At 38.8% G+C, this 17,906-nt stretch overlaps 1 protein-coding gene across 4 annotated transcripts in view; it reads right to left on the bottom strand.

Annotated features, from left to right (window-relative positions):
- Positions 1–17,906, bottom strand: part of ADGRB3 (adhesion G protein-coupled receptor B3) — a 701,435-nt gene that overhangs the window by 442,347 nt on the left and 241,182 nt on the right. For all 4 annotated transcript variants that reach the window (XM_019537601.1, XM_019537603.1, XM_019537600.1 and 1 more), the window contains one exon: positions 2,332–2,442. In XM_019537601.1, coding sequence (XP_019393146.1) covers positions 2,332–2,442 — 111 coding nt within the window. The remainder of the gene's footprint in view (positions 1–2,331; positions 2,443–17,906) is intronic.

The raw sequence follows: 17,906 nt of genomic DNA, 5'->3' as shown, positions 1-17,906 counted from the left end.
TTTAAATATGGAGCATTGCCTAGTAGTATCTTTCACAGACACATTTTTACCAATGCATGTTGTGCCTCATCTAAATTCCAGTGAAGTCAGTTGGAATTTTTCCACTGAGTCAATGGCTATTGGATTGGTTCCACTTTTTTTAAAGTCTGTTTTTCATAACTCTTTTCTAGACCTCTACTCTTTTCCTACACATTATTTTAAATTTCTACCATCTCTTTGTCCTTACTTTGTAGACCAAGGTAGGTGTATAGTTTTACTACACATTTTTATTTATTCTTTATTTCATTTAAGAAAATAAACACACTAAAATACAAAAACTGATATAAACTCAAAGAAATCTAAATTATTTCTGCTTTCAAAACTTCAGGTATAAAGACTTTCATCTTCCTTAGCATATGGGCAAAAACATGAATAATGTTAGAAAATCCTTATGGTTTTGTTTAAGAAGATATCACATTAATTGTATCACAAGCAAATGAATGCATCACAGTGGTAAAATGATCACTACAAAGTAAAATCAAAATGAAGAGATGAAAATTAGTAACTATGTCCAAAAAAAAAAGCACAGCATTATTTAAAATGACTTAACCTACAGTAGACAAAAGGTATGTTTCCTCAAAATTAGGCATACAATTTTATATGCTCTGCTCATACATCTTTTACATTTCCCAAATAAAAACCTGGACACCAAGCTTATATATTTTTAACTCCCATCTCCCAGTCCACAGTCACAAAATTTCCATAATAATGGTAGTGCTTTTAACATGTAATTCTCTAAGACCCACAGTAATTGCACTGCAGTAGATATCTAGACACTGTTAGGTAGCAGATTTAGAATTTGTTTATATGAAAAGATAAAGCAGATTTTGACATACCTTTTAGGGTCATTAAAAGAAATCAAGTAGCAGCATACAAGCACAAAGGTTATTCTATATATTAAGCAGCTGGCATCAGAAGTCTCAATTAAGTATGTGAGTAACAAGCTCCAATTGGTCTAAACTAAAAATGTATTAAACCAAGGGAATTCCAGGGTTGTTTCTTTTGTTTGTGTGTGACATAACTGCAGGTATACTAGTAATGCCTGTTGAAAGTTAGGCATAAAAATAGACCCATATAACTAATGGGAAGACCGCAGCACTCTTTTTCTTCAAAAAGATTAGAAAAAACAGCATCTACCTTGCTATGTTATGTATATGTGTTCAGATTACCTAGGCCAGAAATTGTGTAAATCTGTTAAAATAAAAGTGTAAAGTACCTTATGTCTAAGAAAGGTAACATGAGCAGTTATAGCTCATTTTCTCAAATGATTGTAAAACTGGAACCATTATACATGAGGGATGTAAACATTTTGCTAGGTTAGTATTTATGGAATACAGAGTAAGTTGGTTCAAATCCATGCAATGCTTACATGGTACAAAATTTTGATGGAATAAATTATTAGAATGCATTATGGTGGTTACCATTACCAGTCAATATTTACCAACTGTTACAACATAGCAGTATCTGAGATACAGTGCTAAGACCCTAGACTTATAATAAGTTGTAACTTTAGTATCTCAGACCTTCAGCCATCTCCCACAGAAGTCCCTGGGATCTTTGCTGTGGATCTTAAAAGGTTTTGAATTGTGATAATTGCTGGTAAATGTTGACTTTTTCATGACAACAGCTGCATGTATATAGTGTATTTTTCTATCTTTATCAGAAGTAGATGAGGTTACTAAAATAAAGTTGGAATATATGTCTTAGATGTAAAATTGTTAGATAATTTACATATCCAATTAATAACTATTTATGGACACTTTCATGTAGCAATTATGACTCTGGAAACTGGAGAATGGAGCATTATGTTGAGCCAAAGATATTAAATGCTAAATGCATGCACATTAAAGTTTCCTAGTAATTAATTAATTTGATAAATGCCTAAATCTGGGATTAGACTTCACTTGTTCTAGTTATATTAAAATTGTAAAGTAATTCCTTAACATCTATTTTTTAAAGATAAACATATTTCACTGTAAGCTACTATAGTTATCCCTAAGCTGTATGGTGCCTTTCATGTATGAGTCTGTTTCTATCGTTAAAAGAAACTCATGTTCATACTAAATCATTTAGTATCCACACTGACAGTGCATGTTGTTTTTTTAATATGAACTACCTAATTCTCAGCTACTTTATTTATGGACTTTAACTGGTGAAAAAAAATAATAATAAATGGTTCAAAAAAAGTATCAGCTCAGAAACTGACAAATATGCAGCAAAAGATCATGGAAACATGCAGTGGCTTTGCTAAAAATAACAACAGTAAATAGAAAAATGTAACTGATGTATTACCAGTTTGTGCCATAAATTTAGCAGCATCAGCTTGTTCCTGAGGCACCCTTTTCTCATGAACAGATCGAGGTCGCTGACTTTTAATTGTATGATCTCCCATCATTCCAAATTCTAAAGACAGAATAAAGGTTTATGAAAGCTGGTGTGTAGACATTTCTCAAAAGTTACATACTGTCTCATGCAATATGTTCCTAAACATACCTGGAGATTGCTGGCAAAGTTCAGACATGTGAACATGGAAGTTAACATCAATTTTTTTTTTTTTGCTACACTCATCTTTTAAAATGTGTTTGCAGAACTTTAAACATGAATTGATTGTATGAAAGAATAAAAACATTCAATGTAGTGACATCCATACTAATAAATCAGCTGTATGACAAAGGACAAAAACAGTTATTCAAATGCAACATTGTTCTCTTGTAATATTTTAAATCAGTGCAAGCCATACCATAAAATTACCATCATAGTGTTAATTATTGCTGTTCTGTGAAACTACCTGGTTCCTTTTGCAGAGAACTCCTGTACAGGCACTCATCAGTCTGAGTGATTTTATCATCAGACAAGTAGCCTTCCTTGAGAATGCTGCCAATTCAAGTTCATAAATTGGCCAATAAAATGCTTATTTTTAGACTGAATTCAACCAGAATATTATTTGTTACCTTTGTTGCTTCAGAAAACTGTCAGTTATACAGCCCAGGGCTGTATCTTGATGTTAGTTTTTAAACAGAAGTCCCCATTGAAGTCAATCTGCATGAAAATCAGTGGCATCACCTGGCTTTCAGTGCGGGAACCAAGAGCTCTTGAGCTTTAATCCCAGTTCTGTCACTAGCTCCTTGTCTCACATTGGGAAAATTACTTCATCTCTTTACTAGGAATCAGTGCTCTCCTTTTTGATTCACGATGCAGGGCAGAGCATGCTATGTAAGTGGATTTTTGACTTCAGGATAGGTTTCCCTCTTTTTTCCCTGCTAACCCTACAAAAGAACTTCCAGCGCTTGGTTGCTATAAATTCAAACTCTGCTAGCTTGGGAGAAGACAGAAAGCAAGAGACATGCACAAGGGATTTATGAAGTGATGCAGTAAATCTCTCCTTTCCTACAAGGAGACAACTCCACTGAAACAGATGAGCGTGTCTGAACTCCAGAAACTGCAACATTTAGAGTTTCCTTTTTGTAGAATGGTTATTCCTAAATTTCTCTTTTGTTAAATGGTGGAGATAATCACACTTACCTATCTTTTTCAAAAGTTCTGAGTAAGGATTAGTAAGTTATTATCTTTTAAATACTGTACAAACTAAATGCTATTGCTAAAAACCTTTATTTTAGTATAAGCTTTAAACAATCTAACCAAGACTCATTTAAAATAAAAAGACAGTGTAAGAAAATATTAATAAACTATAAGTAAACAATTTAGCAGCAAATCAACTAATTATTTACATATCTAATATTTATCAAGACAGCCTTTCAAAAGTGTCATTTCATTCTGTAAATATTCTTTTAAATGGATGTTTCTAATAAAATAGTAATAATTAATTTGAGAATGACAGGGCATTTGGCATTCTAAAGAGAATATTTGAAAAATCTGATTAATAAAATATTTTGTGAATGATATATGATACATTTTATATACAAGTTAGACTTATTTATTACTGTTGATTAAATTATTCAGTATATATTCAGTTTTTATTCCCCCCCCCAATTTATGGATTTACCTTCTGACTGGGAAGCCCATCATAATCACTAGCTTTGTGATTTACATGCTCTAATCTAAATAAAAGTTAGCATGACCTTTATTAGAATGATATAGGGACCTGTAGTCTGGATGTTCATTTAAACTGAAATAACCGCCACAGTTTAAACCTAATCTACACTAGAATGTTTTCCTGATAGAAGTCAAGCTTTGTTGACAGAATTTAGATGTCAGTAAACCTATAACTCTCCAAGTGTGTGTGGGCTATGTAAAATGCCTCCCCAAGTAACCAAAGACTTCAACCATTGTACAGTCATCAACATAAAGCCTATATATGCCTAACTTTACTTCTATTGGTGTAGCAGTCCTTCACTAGAAAACCATTGTGGCTACAGTTTTGAACTCCACTATCTACGATCAAACTAACAGGAAGTCTTCCCTCCATTTAAACATGCCCTTTATTTTGGAAAAGCATCTCTTTCTAGTAGCCCGCATGTATGAATAGAAAAACATGGCTGGCTATTAAGAGAAATGCACACCAAACTCTGTGTTCCTGCCTTGCGCAAGAAAGAAGTGCTGGATATTTGCATCTTCTGAGGATAGGAAGCTGTTGAAATTCAACTCCATGGGAACTGCAGGAATAGAGATGTCTATTAGGAGCCTATTAGGATGTCAGAGGAGGGCTAAAGGGTATGAGAGTGGGATATTAAGCAACTCCAGGCCAAGACCAAGACCAAGGATCTCCACCAGACCTATCATAGGATCACCCTTAATTAAGACAAACAACCAAACAAAACAAAATACCCAAAAGCTATACCATCTTTAAGGAGTGTTTTCTTCAGGTTTAACAAGGTTTTCTCCAACTCTACTGCAAAGAAAAGGAGGACAATTACTTTGGACAAGAAGGAAGGGGATAGCAATGCAGACCCAGACCACCATTTGGGCAGTGACAGCCAAAGCCAGAGCTAGTCCCATTGTATCAAGGGAAAAAAAGGTAGTAGATTTGTAGTTTTTCTTTCTTTCTACTTCTCTCTCGTTTCTTTCATTCATTCCTTCTCAGTGACCCCAATCCAGTTTTTGATACAGTGCTCTTTTCCATGTGCATAAACCAAAAGGAATTGTAGATTGGGAATAATGGTTTATTTCATAGAGGTTTACCAGATAGTAAATGATAAGGGCTGAGAAATCTAAGCTCCCTGCTACACATGCACTTTAATGTGCAATAGCCTATATTAGTATGCATTTAAACATCACTGAAAAAATATGCTAATACACTAATGCTCAGGAAAAATAGGCTACTATTCATTACGCATCACTAAAAAAAAATGCTTTCACTACTGTGTAGTATGGCAATTCAATGAGCATTTAGTATTTCACATTGGAGGTACTCAATTTAATGCACATTAAGAAAAGCACATTAATGAATGTATTTTTCCAGTCAGAAAACGGGGCTGGTACATAATATAAATAGATAATCCAAATAAATAGTGTATAGATTAAGTGGGATGGTACATTGTGATGTTTTGTTTTACCTGGAAAAATTATTTGCAGACATGTAAACATGGTTTTGTTCAGGTGTTTACTCATATCCTTACTGAGGTAGACAAAAGTGGGAGGAATACAAGTGAGGTAGAGTCCAGGTCTCCAGCTATTTTTTTCTGGTCTCCAGAAAAAAATCTTTTTGCAGCAACTGGAGCTAATGCTGCCTGCTCAGCCTGTGCTTCCTTGCAGATAATCTTGTTCACGTGCACAGAGATTTCTGTTTTATACGGTGCTCAAACAAAAACAGCCCTATTTTTCCCTTGAGTTCCCTATACAAAGCTGCTTTGTTTTTTCTACCATGATAGGACTGCTTTTGCATTGCTCTGCATGCTTTTCCATCAGCACCATCACTAATGGTGAACTGTGTATTAGCAGATTAACAATGAAGCTGCCAGCATTTCCCCTGCCTGCCTTGGAGCACTTCCTTTCTCTGGACCTTGGTTACTCTCCACAGTGAAGTATCAGTCAAAATCAGAACACCCTGTAATGAATGATTTTCTTTAACTTTTACCTTTCTGGCCCTTTCAGCAATTCCCTTCCTGCACAATCCTCCCCCAAAGCCACCTTTGAAATACAGGAATGTTATTACTCGACTGAACTCAACATGACACCATTAGTTGGTGTTTCTTACAACAGGCTTCCCTTCCCTACATGCTGGCTCAGCAGTTCTGCTCATTCCAAATATATAGAAGAATACTTCATGAATTTTACAGGTACCTTTCCCTCTTTGCTATCCTTGTAAGTCAACTTCCTTGTCTTTAAGAGTGTCCCTGGTTGGAGTGTTCCTGAAAAGAACATCCTCAACAGAAAGACTGATATTGAGAAGGAACCAATGAACATGCTCCAGGGAGGGTATGTCCCTCCTTGGTGTAATGCATGAGCCTGGCTGAGAAACAGTAAGCAGAAAGAGTGCTCTGGGAGAAGGAATGAAAAGAGAACATCTTCAAAGAAGGGCAGATGAGGAGGCAAGTGCATAATTAAGTGGGAGGAGGACATTATGAATCTACTTAAGCATCAGGTAAAATGCTGAAGAAAGTTGTTGATGTTGTACACTACATCCTGCACCGCTCCATTTTTATCCCAAGGAAAACACTGAACCCACAAACAGTAGCACCACTCCAAGAATGCCCCTTGATGCCTGTGGGTAACAAAGAAAACTACAACTTTAGATATACAGGCTTTAGGCAGTGTAGTGATAAACAACTTGCATTATCTATGCCTCTTCCTTCTTGACTTTACAGACCATAATTTTGACAGTGTTAATGCAACAGACTTTCTTCCCACATCCAACAACATCAAGATGGGCTCTAGTTTATGCCCTTGGGTAATGTATGACTCAGGGAAACACTAGCTCTGTGCATGGTAGCTTCTAACCTGGAGGTCGTATAGCTACATTTATGCTACTCAGGCTATTTAGTTCTGCTTCTCAAGAGGTTCAGCAAAGCTAATTAGGCCAGATGAAACACTGCACAAACATGGCTATATTGCCCCCAGTTTGGCAGCTGGCACTTGAAGTGCTAGTTCAGGTAGTTTTGCTTACCTCTGTTTTGTGTCATATAGTCATACTCTTTGTATCTGATGTTGCAAAGTCCATAGAATCTGTCCATCTCTTCTTCTACCGTGATTCCCCTTTAGCCTTGCAACTACTGGTCTGGACACAGCAGGCAGAAATAATGATGGGGATGCCTGGCTCTTAATTCCAGCTTCACTGTGAGATATTCAGCACTCTCCTTCATATCCCCCAAAGCAGACCAAACTGTCAGGTTATATTTGGTTAGTCAGAAATTAAACCCATCTTTGCTGCTATCCAGGTTAACACTATATACTCTCAAAAGCTAGAGAAAAGGCTGGGTAGCCAGAGACTAGTAGGTTGGTTGGGTCTCCCAGAATGGAATTTTAGTACTCCCAATAGTGTTCAATTAGCAGTTTTGCCTGTACCTTCCCTGATCAGCCAATCTTAATGTCTGAGAACTGCCCCGGGTATCTACAAATGCTTGCATCATTAGAAAGGAGGACCCTTTCCTACTGATGTATTCAGAGGCCAGAAGTACCACAATCAGGATAAATACTGTCTTACTGCATTTCCACAATTTGGGAATCCAACTGTTTCTGACATTACAATGATTTCTTCTAGACTGACTTAAGGTCATGCCCAATGGTTGTGCAAATCTCAGTGAAAATGGCCACAGCAACAGTGGACTTCAACATACATTCATTTTCCTTGTATACTTCTGCATATAGAACATAACAACCTCCCAGTTTCATACTCCCATTATCCATTTGGTGAAGAAACAAAAGAGAATGGAATCAAGAATGGTGGAATTCTCTTAAGCGTTCATGCAGATGGCATGGAGAGAAAGTACAAAGGACTAGGCTTTCAAAAAACCTGTGTGTAAAGTGTGGTAATAGACAAAGAATGGCTATTTAGCATTGCATAGGGTTAACACCAAGGAGTCACATTGCCTTCTGTGAAGCATCTATTTCCCATGATGCACTGTTCCCACATTCCAAGATACATTGTAAGAGAACATGCTGTAAAACCTACTGGGATTTTGTGGCTAAGTACTGTGAACTGCTATGAGCTGCCAAAACTTTGGTACCAAAATCTCCTAGTTAGGACAGAGCTTTAAATTCAGGAGCTCCTATAAAGCTACCACCTGAATCCAAGGGCCTTTGAAAGCACAGTATTTATGCTACATAAATTATTTAGAGACAGCAATTCATTTCCTGCCAGCAAACTGAGTGGTACTGGCATCATTCTTGCGGAGGGTTTCTTATCCAATCTTTCATGTCACAAAATGAGTGCAATAACCGGAGTTCTCTGCTAGAGAAAACTGTTTCAGAAGCTTAAAAAGAAATGGTGATAATTTAGGCCTCATCCTTGCAAAGAGCTACATGGGAAGTTCAATTTTTTCAGCATCTTCTGGAGCTGTTGCTCAGCACTTATGGTAATAGGATAGAGCTTCTTATGAAGAGATAAGGAAACTTACCTTATACCAGTATTACACGTAGATAACTCCATTTGCCACAATGGAGTTATTCATGAGCAGAAAGAGAACAAGAATGAAAACACACCACACTAAAGGATATGCCTAAGGGCTAAGGGACCTAACTTTATACATACTCCAGTTCTTTTTACATTAAAACCCCCCCAGCAAATATTTATTTTAATTCACAGACTGTCAGAGCTACTTTTGATGGCCTGCCTTTAAAGCAAATTTTATATCTAATCTGTCTTTAAGTTCTTAGGTATTTATAGAACACCAATCATAGTATCTCTTGTAAATACCGGTAGTATAAAAAAAATTCTTTATATAGCTTGTTAAAAATATACCCCAGGAAATATGTATTCATCTTAATTTGCATAGTTAGTTGAAATGCTTAGCCATATGTCCTACAAAAGAGAAACAGTAACAAGAAGTGCACTATACTGGTATGCATGAGAACTTAAAAAGAAACAACTACAAAATACAAAAAAGCAAGTGGGTATTCAGTTTTAGAAGGGTCAGGTTGGCATGTAGTGGGTTGTGTTGATTGATATACTTTTATGAAACGTTACACGCGTATTTTGATGAAGAGATGGCTTAGCATTTTGTTTTCCAAATGGTTCCACCACCAGGTTCAAAGCCAATACTAAATAAAACAAGGGCATCAAACATATGACCCACAGGCTGCACCCAGCCTGTGGAGCCCTGTGATCTGGCCTGTGAGTCTCAGCCCCATATGGCATGCAGAGCCAGTCTGGCATTCAGGCTGCTCCAGTGCCACAGTGTTACATGCAGTACAGGGGGTCAGTCCAGAGTGCACACTGCATGAAGTGCCTGCACTGGACTGGCCCTGACCATTGGCTCTGGTCAAGACCGGGCTGTACAAGAGCCAGTGTGCAGGACTGGTCCAGGGAGGTGCCACATGTAGCGCATAGCCTGTGCCAAGCCCCTGTGCTGCATGCAGTGCGTGCAGTCAGTCCATCCCCACATGCCATATGCAGCACACGCTGGCCCACTTCTGGGACACATGCTGCATGCAACACATTAGGCCATCATGGGGCATGCACTGCACCTGGAAACCCGCTGAACTGGCCCTGTGTACTAGTTCCAATGCGTGGTCCTGATCCAGTCCACAGATCAACCCAGCAACCCTTGTCCAGGCTGCAGGGCCAAATGAGTTTGACATTGACATCCCTGAGATAAAAGAAAGTGTCCACTTCCACCCAGCTGTTTGTTTCCACCAATATGTTGAGAGACCACAGCCCCTCAAACCCTACAGTAACTTTAAATACTTTTTGTGTTGCTGAAATATGGCCAAAAGCTGTTTGAGGGTGCTGCATGTAGGGAAAAATGAAAGAGAAACATTATATAGCAATATGAGGCATCTGACACAGATACATCTTGGACTAACAGGTCAAGATGATGCAATGGAGGCTGCTGCTGTGTAATATTGGTGCTTTAAACTGAATTTCTGCGCAAGAGAAATGTGTCCATTCTTGTTATGTTTGGCTAGTTCATATGGCCCTGTGTGAAAAGGCCACTAAGTGAAAGCCATGTCCTAAGTTGATACCAGAAACATTTGGTGATGTGGGTCTCTGACTAGCCCTTTAGCTGGCTGTACCACCCAACACTTTCTTAAACATTATGGGAAAGTCCTTTCCTGTTCTTATTCCCTGTCATAATCCAGGGATATGAATAAAAATACTTCATGAAGTTACAGAACTTTTCTACTGAATGCCAATAGCTTTAAGATAGGTATAGACTGAATAAACCACCAGCATAGCTTTAAAGTTTGGTATTGCTATGATACCATAATTCAGAATCTACCTTACATGGGAATTCATCTACTGCTATTTATGACACACCCTCACGTTAACCTCTCCCCCACCAATGCACACTGTATGAACACTGTGTTCTGGGGACTGCGCAAAGTTCTTGGCCAAGTCAGAAAGAGCATATATCTTAACCTATGGAGCATCTCCATTAACTCCTAGCTCATCATAATATGTGCCAGACTTCTGTTTTCTAGGTTCCAAGGAAGATCCTTAGAGTATTTCATACTAACGGCATTAGAGTTTACTAAGCTCTGAACTATATTACAGCCAGGAATGGAATTCATCCTTTCTTTCCTCACCTCAGTTACAGGTTAAAAGATCAAACTTGACTCTATTTTAGCAACATATTATACACATTCAAATCCATTAATCTGGATGTAGTTTTAGAATTTTCTGTCATTTATAAGAAATACGGTAATGTGGTCCCATGTCTTTTATTAGTACAAAATTAAATTATGACAGTAACTTTTAGAAATGCGGAATCTTCCAGGCAGGTGTTACTCTCAACATTGTTTAGTTTTACTTTTTATTTCCATGTTATATTATGGGAATTTTTATACCTATTGATTAATATTTTTTTAATTTGGAGATATATCTTGAGCCCAGTGTAGGTATGCATATTTAGAGTGATATGCATTTTAGAGTGGCACCATGTGTAGGGACAAAAAGTCTGTTAATAGTACCAAAATGCCAATTAGGAAATTGCACAACACAATATTAAATACTAGTTTACACGGCTGTAATTACGGATTAGCTAATAATTTTAGGGCAAACGGATAATGCATAATGGGGTTGTATTTATTATCTTTAGAAATGAAGTATAAGAAAGCCAACGAAATTTGGCCTTGGTTCTTTAGCCCCCCTTTTTTTTATAATGGTACTACATGTACATCCTAAAGATTAGATGACACTCCAAATCACTTTTACTTTGCTGTCATGAAAATCACTATATCATTAAACCCCACAACATGGAGTTATTTTCTTACAGCTATCTGTCATTTATGTAATATGAATCATGACACTGTGAATGGAACTGCATATAATGACATAATGAAAATATGGCATTGTTCAGTTGTTGTAGCTGTGGTATCAGTATGGAAGATCTCCTGGACTAAAGAAGCACTGGTAAGAACTTTGCTGCTATTTTTTTAGGTCCAGATTCTGAGAAGTGCCAAATATCTTCCACTCTCACTGAATTCACTTGAAAATGAAAGGAACAGAACAACACCCAGGAAATGATCCACTTTTCATAGATAGAGTTGTACATTAAGGTCAGCTGCTTTTTTTCCCCCAGCCATAGTATTATTCTACAGTGTTCTTCAGGGCACTGTAACATCCTCAAGTTGTCTCTTTTTTATTCTAAAATGTAAATGATGTAATTTCACTTTTTAAATTAGTACTGACTAAAGATTTACTAGTACAGTCCTTGCTGCCAAGGGTGTACATGATTTGGAATACCACAAATCCTACCTCCAAATTTATATACAAGCAGTTTGATTTTTGGCTCATACTAACACAAAAAGTCCTGCTTAGAAGGTGTCCAAACTTCAAGCTATCTGCAACCATAACAAAATGGGGTTTGGTATGAAGAGATGTGGGAAGCATCAGGGCAAAGAGCCAGACTGCAGCATTAACTTTTGTGCAGAACTACTTACAGTTTTTGATAGATCCAGCCCATCCTCAAACTGCAAGAAGCTTGAAAAGTTTTCTGCATAGATTTGCCTCTGTAGCCATTTCTTCAGTTTCTGCCACCTATTTAGCAGTGCACTGAAGGATTAGGGTCTCCTAATTCTTTATCATACATTTCTAGTGCCATCTTCAGCTGGTCAATGAATTTTTCCTGTCACTAGATGGTAGAATATGTACTAACTTACCAACACAGGTTTGTAGTAAATTTCAAAATCCTTTCCACTTGTATTTTGTTAAAAGATGCCCCAATGTTCTTACTCAGGCAACCTTCTCCCCCCCCCCATTAACTTCTGGGGGTTTTCAATGATAGTGTGCTTTTTGTCCCCTGGGAAATGCTGGAATAGAAACAGTAGGCTGGGGTTGTTCCCACTTACAGTAAAACGTACAATAGGGGACCAAAGGAAAGAAAATTCCACGAACAGAGTTAGAGTTGCTTCAACCTTTTTCCACTGGAGAAGTATTTTCCCCTATAATGAACTGCTCTAAAACCTTAGACTGACTGGACACAAGGCACTAGGGTACCAGTGGTAATCTTTACTCCTTGGCAGGGACTCTCACAATGGGGTCCCCTGAGGATCCCTTAAAAGTTGATTTCCCCACCAAGGACTAAGCTATTGATAAGTAATATGGAGAAAAGTAGTATTAGATTTCCATGGATGTTTCTGTTTAGCCAAGGTGAGGACAATATTTGTCTCTCAAATGCCACCTCTGACTCCTGTTACATGTCCCAAGCAATTCCTGCCTCCTCCATGCACACAGGTCCTGACCCTATCAAGAGATATCTGTAAACTGCCAAGAGGGGTGGACAACAGCTTTAAATAATTACATGTTGAACAGAGTAAGCTCTTCCACTAAACTGTTGTCAAATCTGAAGTATGAATGCTTAACTTAGTGAGCTGTATTTTTTAACATAAAAAATACCTTATTAATCATGCTTATATGAAGAAGTAGTAAAACTACTAATTGTAATAGTATCCGTGCTAAAAAATCTCTGTATTTTAAATTTACTACCGCACTCTTGTGTTATGTTCAGGGAAAACCCACAGATTAAAAAAATATAATCAGATGATACAATAACACTTTCAACTCTCCCCCACATACGCATGCGTATGTACCCCCAATCTCTAAACACCCTGTCTAGGAGCAGACATTCAGAAAGCCTGAGCCTGAATTGATTCAATTTTTGCAGGTTAGTCTAACCTGGCAAGGCTAAATCACTTTGTAGGCACAGAGACATCCCCCTTGGACTGAAAAAATGCTGGCATATGCTTGCAGTAGCTTAGGCTAGAAGCTGGGGGGCACCAGAATGCTCTTCCCACCCTTCCACAGTGCTGAGCTTAGGGGCCTATGGCCAGGACCTGGCAAGATGCTGTGATTAGGGAGGGGCTCCCCCCCACCCTGATAACAAACCATTTATCAGCTCTGCTATCAGCATTTAGCACCCCCTCAGAAAACAAAGTCTTGATCATTAGTTCAAGCTCTTTATAAACAGCATTTTCCAAAGGAAGGAATGCAGGGACATTACCATTTGAGCTGTTGATTACCTCCAAAAAGCTCTACCCAGATACTGTCCTATCTGCCTTACATACCACATGCTGGCCATGGTCTGTGCTGCAGGAGAGAGGAGGGAGGGATCTCTCTTAAGCAGCAAGTGGTGCAGGGGAGGGGAAAGGGTACAGGGAAGCCAGCAGATCCTGCTGTGCCTGCAAGTCTCAGCCAGGAAGCAGAGGGGAGGGGCCAACTCTGCTGTGGAGCAGAGAGCCCCACAGCCCACTAGTCTCAAGGGAGAAACATAGGTTTCAATTGAAATAATGAGATGCCAACAATTTATCTTTATTTTCATAGGGTTTTTATATTGGTTCTGAAATGTTTTCCCCCCTATATTTTAGCCACATTTTAATTCTGAATCTTTAATGAGTTCTTCATGTGAGTTCCCTTAGGAATAAATATGACATAATATCATTTTAATATTTTAATCTTTCTTTAAAATGTATACATTTTTTGTCTTTGTGTTACATATTTTGCTTATATGATTGATAAATTATTTTATTTTGAATGCTTGGTACCATTCGTGTACCCTGTAGCAATTTTAGACAGCTTGAATTTTCATATAATACTCTCTTTTCAACTTAACATTACTGTACGTAGCCTGAATATTTTGTTTATAGCATTATGCAAATCCTTACTGCTCTGTAGACAGAAAAAATTACAGCTCAAATTAAGATCAGTGAGGATCAACTGCAATTTTCTAAGCAATTCTTCAATCCAGGAACTTCCATAGCAAACAGCACATTAAACAACAACAACAAAACCTTGAACTTTCTTTTTTCACTACAACAACATTGATAAACAGGAAATGCTAATGAAGCAGCAGCAGAAGAACCAGATGAATTCTACCTAGAGATTTTATTTTTTAAAAGAAAGGTTATAGTCTACAGAAAACTATGACACTGAACAAAGAAAAGAAAGAGAATTAGCATCAGGCCTTTATATAAGCACATCACACCTTTCTCCCTATCTTTCTCCCTACCATTTATCTGAACGCATTTATTTTTACAAAAAGATATTAAAGCTTTGTTTTGAAGTTAATGTTGTGGTACATTTTCCTCTGTGTCCTTTAAATATATTTTCTTCTCTTATTTCAGGCCTTCCTATTCATCCTTATGAATGAGGAACTAAAAACTACAGGGAATACATCTTGGTTCATAATAGAAAAGCTTTGACTAACAGAGATCTGTACGTTACACTTTATCATTCATATTGTAACAAAACTGTGGCTGTGTTTATATAAATTTCATGGGCAATGGATAGACTACATACAAAAAGCAAAGGGAACAGGCATGAAGTGACTTTAGCTGCTTAAAAATGGCCTAATTCATTTTACATCAATAGAACTAGGCCAAATTACAGCAGCTGAGGATAGTCTAAAGACTTCCTGCTCAAAAAACACAAATATCTGGCTGTTTTTAAAAAATCTTCATAAGCTGTTAGTAATAATTATAAAAGACTTTGTAGGTCAGCAATTAAAAGGTAACTTAAAAATGCAAAGTTATATGATTCCACACATCTGAGGCCTATGATTCAAGTGTATACTTGCCAGCACCGTGCTTTAGAATTTAGAAATGAACCTGAGCAATTTGTGCTTTCACTCTCAAAAGTCTGGACACAAAAGTGACACATGTAGGGCCTCATTTTCTTCTGATTTAAGTCAGTGTGAATTATTTGGAACTCAACTGAATTCAAGGGTGTTAAATAATTCAAGTGAGTTGAGACTCAGGTACATGAAATGTAGGTCCAACAATAGATTTCAAGTAAAATTATAAAATGAAAGGGCAAAGACCCCCTAATTCCTTTCTTTACCAAACAAGTGTATAAAATGTTAAGGAGAATATTTCAAGAGATTTGAGAGACCTAAGAGGTCTTTGGAACACATGCTAGGCCAGGATTGGGCCCTGTGTACCCCCAACCCCTCTGCACCTAGCTCAGCACCATAGATCCCCACTCCTTGCCCCCTTATTTGTGGATGCCTCTCCTGTCTGTCTTGGGAGAGCAGGCAGGGAAGGGTGCCACAGCTGCTGCCATTCTCTGGGCCAGAAGAGCAGCAGCCCAGCAATGGCAGGGGCCAGAAAGGCAGGTTAACCCTTCCCTGCCTGCCCCCTGTACTGTACAGACAGTACAAGAGCCAAAGATAAGTAATGTCCCATGGGCAGGGGGAGCCACAAATTAGGGTGGCACCCCAAGGGGCAGGGGGGGAGCCCTGGGGGTAGGAAGAACAGGGGGTGTCCCATGGGCCAGGATGCAATGGGAGGGGAGTTAGTTCATACTTTACAATCGTCCAAGCCTCTGCTGGCTGGGCTGACCGGGTGCAATTTACACCTGTTGTCATTGCCTACATGCATGTTTCAGCACAGCAAATAACTTTGCCATAAGACAGTACTGTCCCCAATTGTACAATCTTATGGCAGAGTTGATTAGTTTACTGCACCCTAATACCAGTGCATGTAAGATGGTGAAGCTTTACTGCAGATAATTACTCTACTCCACAGTGGGCCTGTCTACACACGATGCTAACTGTGCAGTAGCCTATCAACACTGCACAGTAGCGCGCTGGGAAAAATCCATGCTAATACGCTACTGCGCAGTAGTGTTAGACTACTGTGCAGTAAGTGTCAATAAAACCCATGCAGCGGTGCTACTCTGCAGTAGCACAAGTTACTACCTATTGATTTAGTACTTGGTTAAGCAAATACTAAACTTAATACACAGTAACCATGGTGCATTAATGAACATGTAGATGAGCCTTGTAAAGTGCACATGTAGCTGCACCCTATGATACTAGTCTGTGTGGAATTATGTAACTATGTAATTTGCACTGGGAAAGAAAGAATGGTTCAAGGAGTTAGAAACCCAGGAGATATCCTGTGTGAACTTGGATAAGCACTAAAAAGACTTAGAAATGACTAAACAGGACTTAGAAGTAAGGTACCCAAGTTGATCTGTATAATCCTTTGAAAACTGGATCAAAAGTCAGCATTCCCTCACAAGGGCCGTAATGAGAGGATACAGACACATGCTACCTCATGTTTACTCTCCTTCTAGCCCCTTGATTCTTAAATTTCTGGCTGCCCTGGGGGCCAGCTTCAACCTCAGGAGGGGCTGAGGGTCTATTACATTTTATATCATAGTGATTAGAACACTTCCCTGCAGTGAATCTCCTCTGAAGAGGGCCTAGAAACTAGCTCTTCCACTTCCTGGGTGACTATTCTAACCACTAGGCAGGCTTGGCCAACCCATGACATGCGGGAATCCCTCATATGTGGCATGAAGCAGGGAGGAAGCAGGGAATCCAGTGAAAGATAGGGGAAGAACAGATAACAGAGCAACAGATCATGCAGGAGACACAAGGCAGGGAGAAGAAAGCAGAGCAACCAACTGGGCAAGGGAAAGGACTTGAGTGCCACTCAGAGAGGGTTTTGAACTTCCCTTGTGGCCCGCCTGCCAAAAAGGTTGCCCCCCACTAGAGTGAAAGAGAAAAAAACAACTTGAAAGGGAATTAGAATATCACGATAAAACAAAGGCATCCCTAAGCAATATCTCAACCTAGTTCTGTTTGCTAGATGCTTACGCAATTAGAAGTTTGTTACTAAACTTTTGAAAGTGCCCAGACAAGCATTGTGGTAATTGTGGAACCTCTATCTTTGAAAGTTTTCAAGAGCAGAATAGACAGACACTTGGCTGGGCTGGTTTAGTCAAGGGTGATCCCATGAGGTCCCTTCCAGCCCTACTTTCCTCTGATTATAAATGCATTCTGAACTTGACCTCTTGAATAAAGATGCCTAAAGAATTTAAGAAATTTCAAAATAAAATAAACACAGTTAACATGGAACAGACTATTTTCAGGTGAATTTTACTTAGTCTTATGGCAGCATGATAGGGCTTTGTTACATGTTAAACGTTGAGCCACATAAATGTTGATCAGTGTTAGTGGTCTCTTGAGTTTGGAGCAGTCACTCTTCAGGCCAAAAGGGACCTGAAGGACTGAAAGGTGAGATACTCCCTCCTCCCCCCGCCCCCTTCTCTTCCCTTTCTAGGATTCCCTCCTGCCACTGCCATTCCCCCTCCGGACCTCTCCCTTGCCCCCTCCACCTGCAGGCTTACCCCCCACCCTCTCTGCCTCTGCTTACCTGTAGCTGCCTATATATAAGTGTTGATCCATGATAGTGCTATCTTGAGTTGGAGCATTTACTCTTCAGGCCAGCAGGGGCCTGAAGGAGTGAAGGTAAAATACCCACCCCACCCACTCCCTTTCTGGGCTTCCTTCCTGCCCCTGCCC

The sequence above is a fragment of the Crocodylus porosus genome, unplaced genomic scaffold, assembly GCF_001723895.1.
Source record: "Crocodylus porosus isolate Cpor-Errol unplaced genomic scaffold, CroPor_comp1, whole genome shotgun sequence".
In the NCBI taxonomy this organism is placed as follows: domain Eukaryota; kingdom Metazoa; phylum Chordata; order Crocodylia; family Crocodylidae; genus Crocodylus; species Crocodylus porosus.
This window is presented reverse-complemented; position numbering and strand designations above follow the sequence as displayed.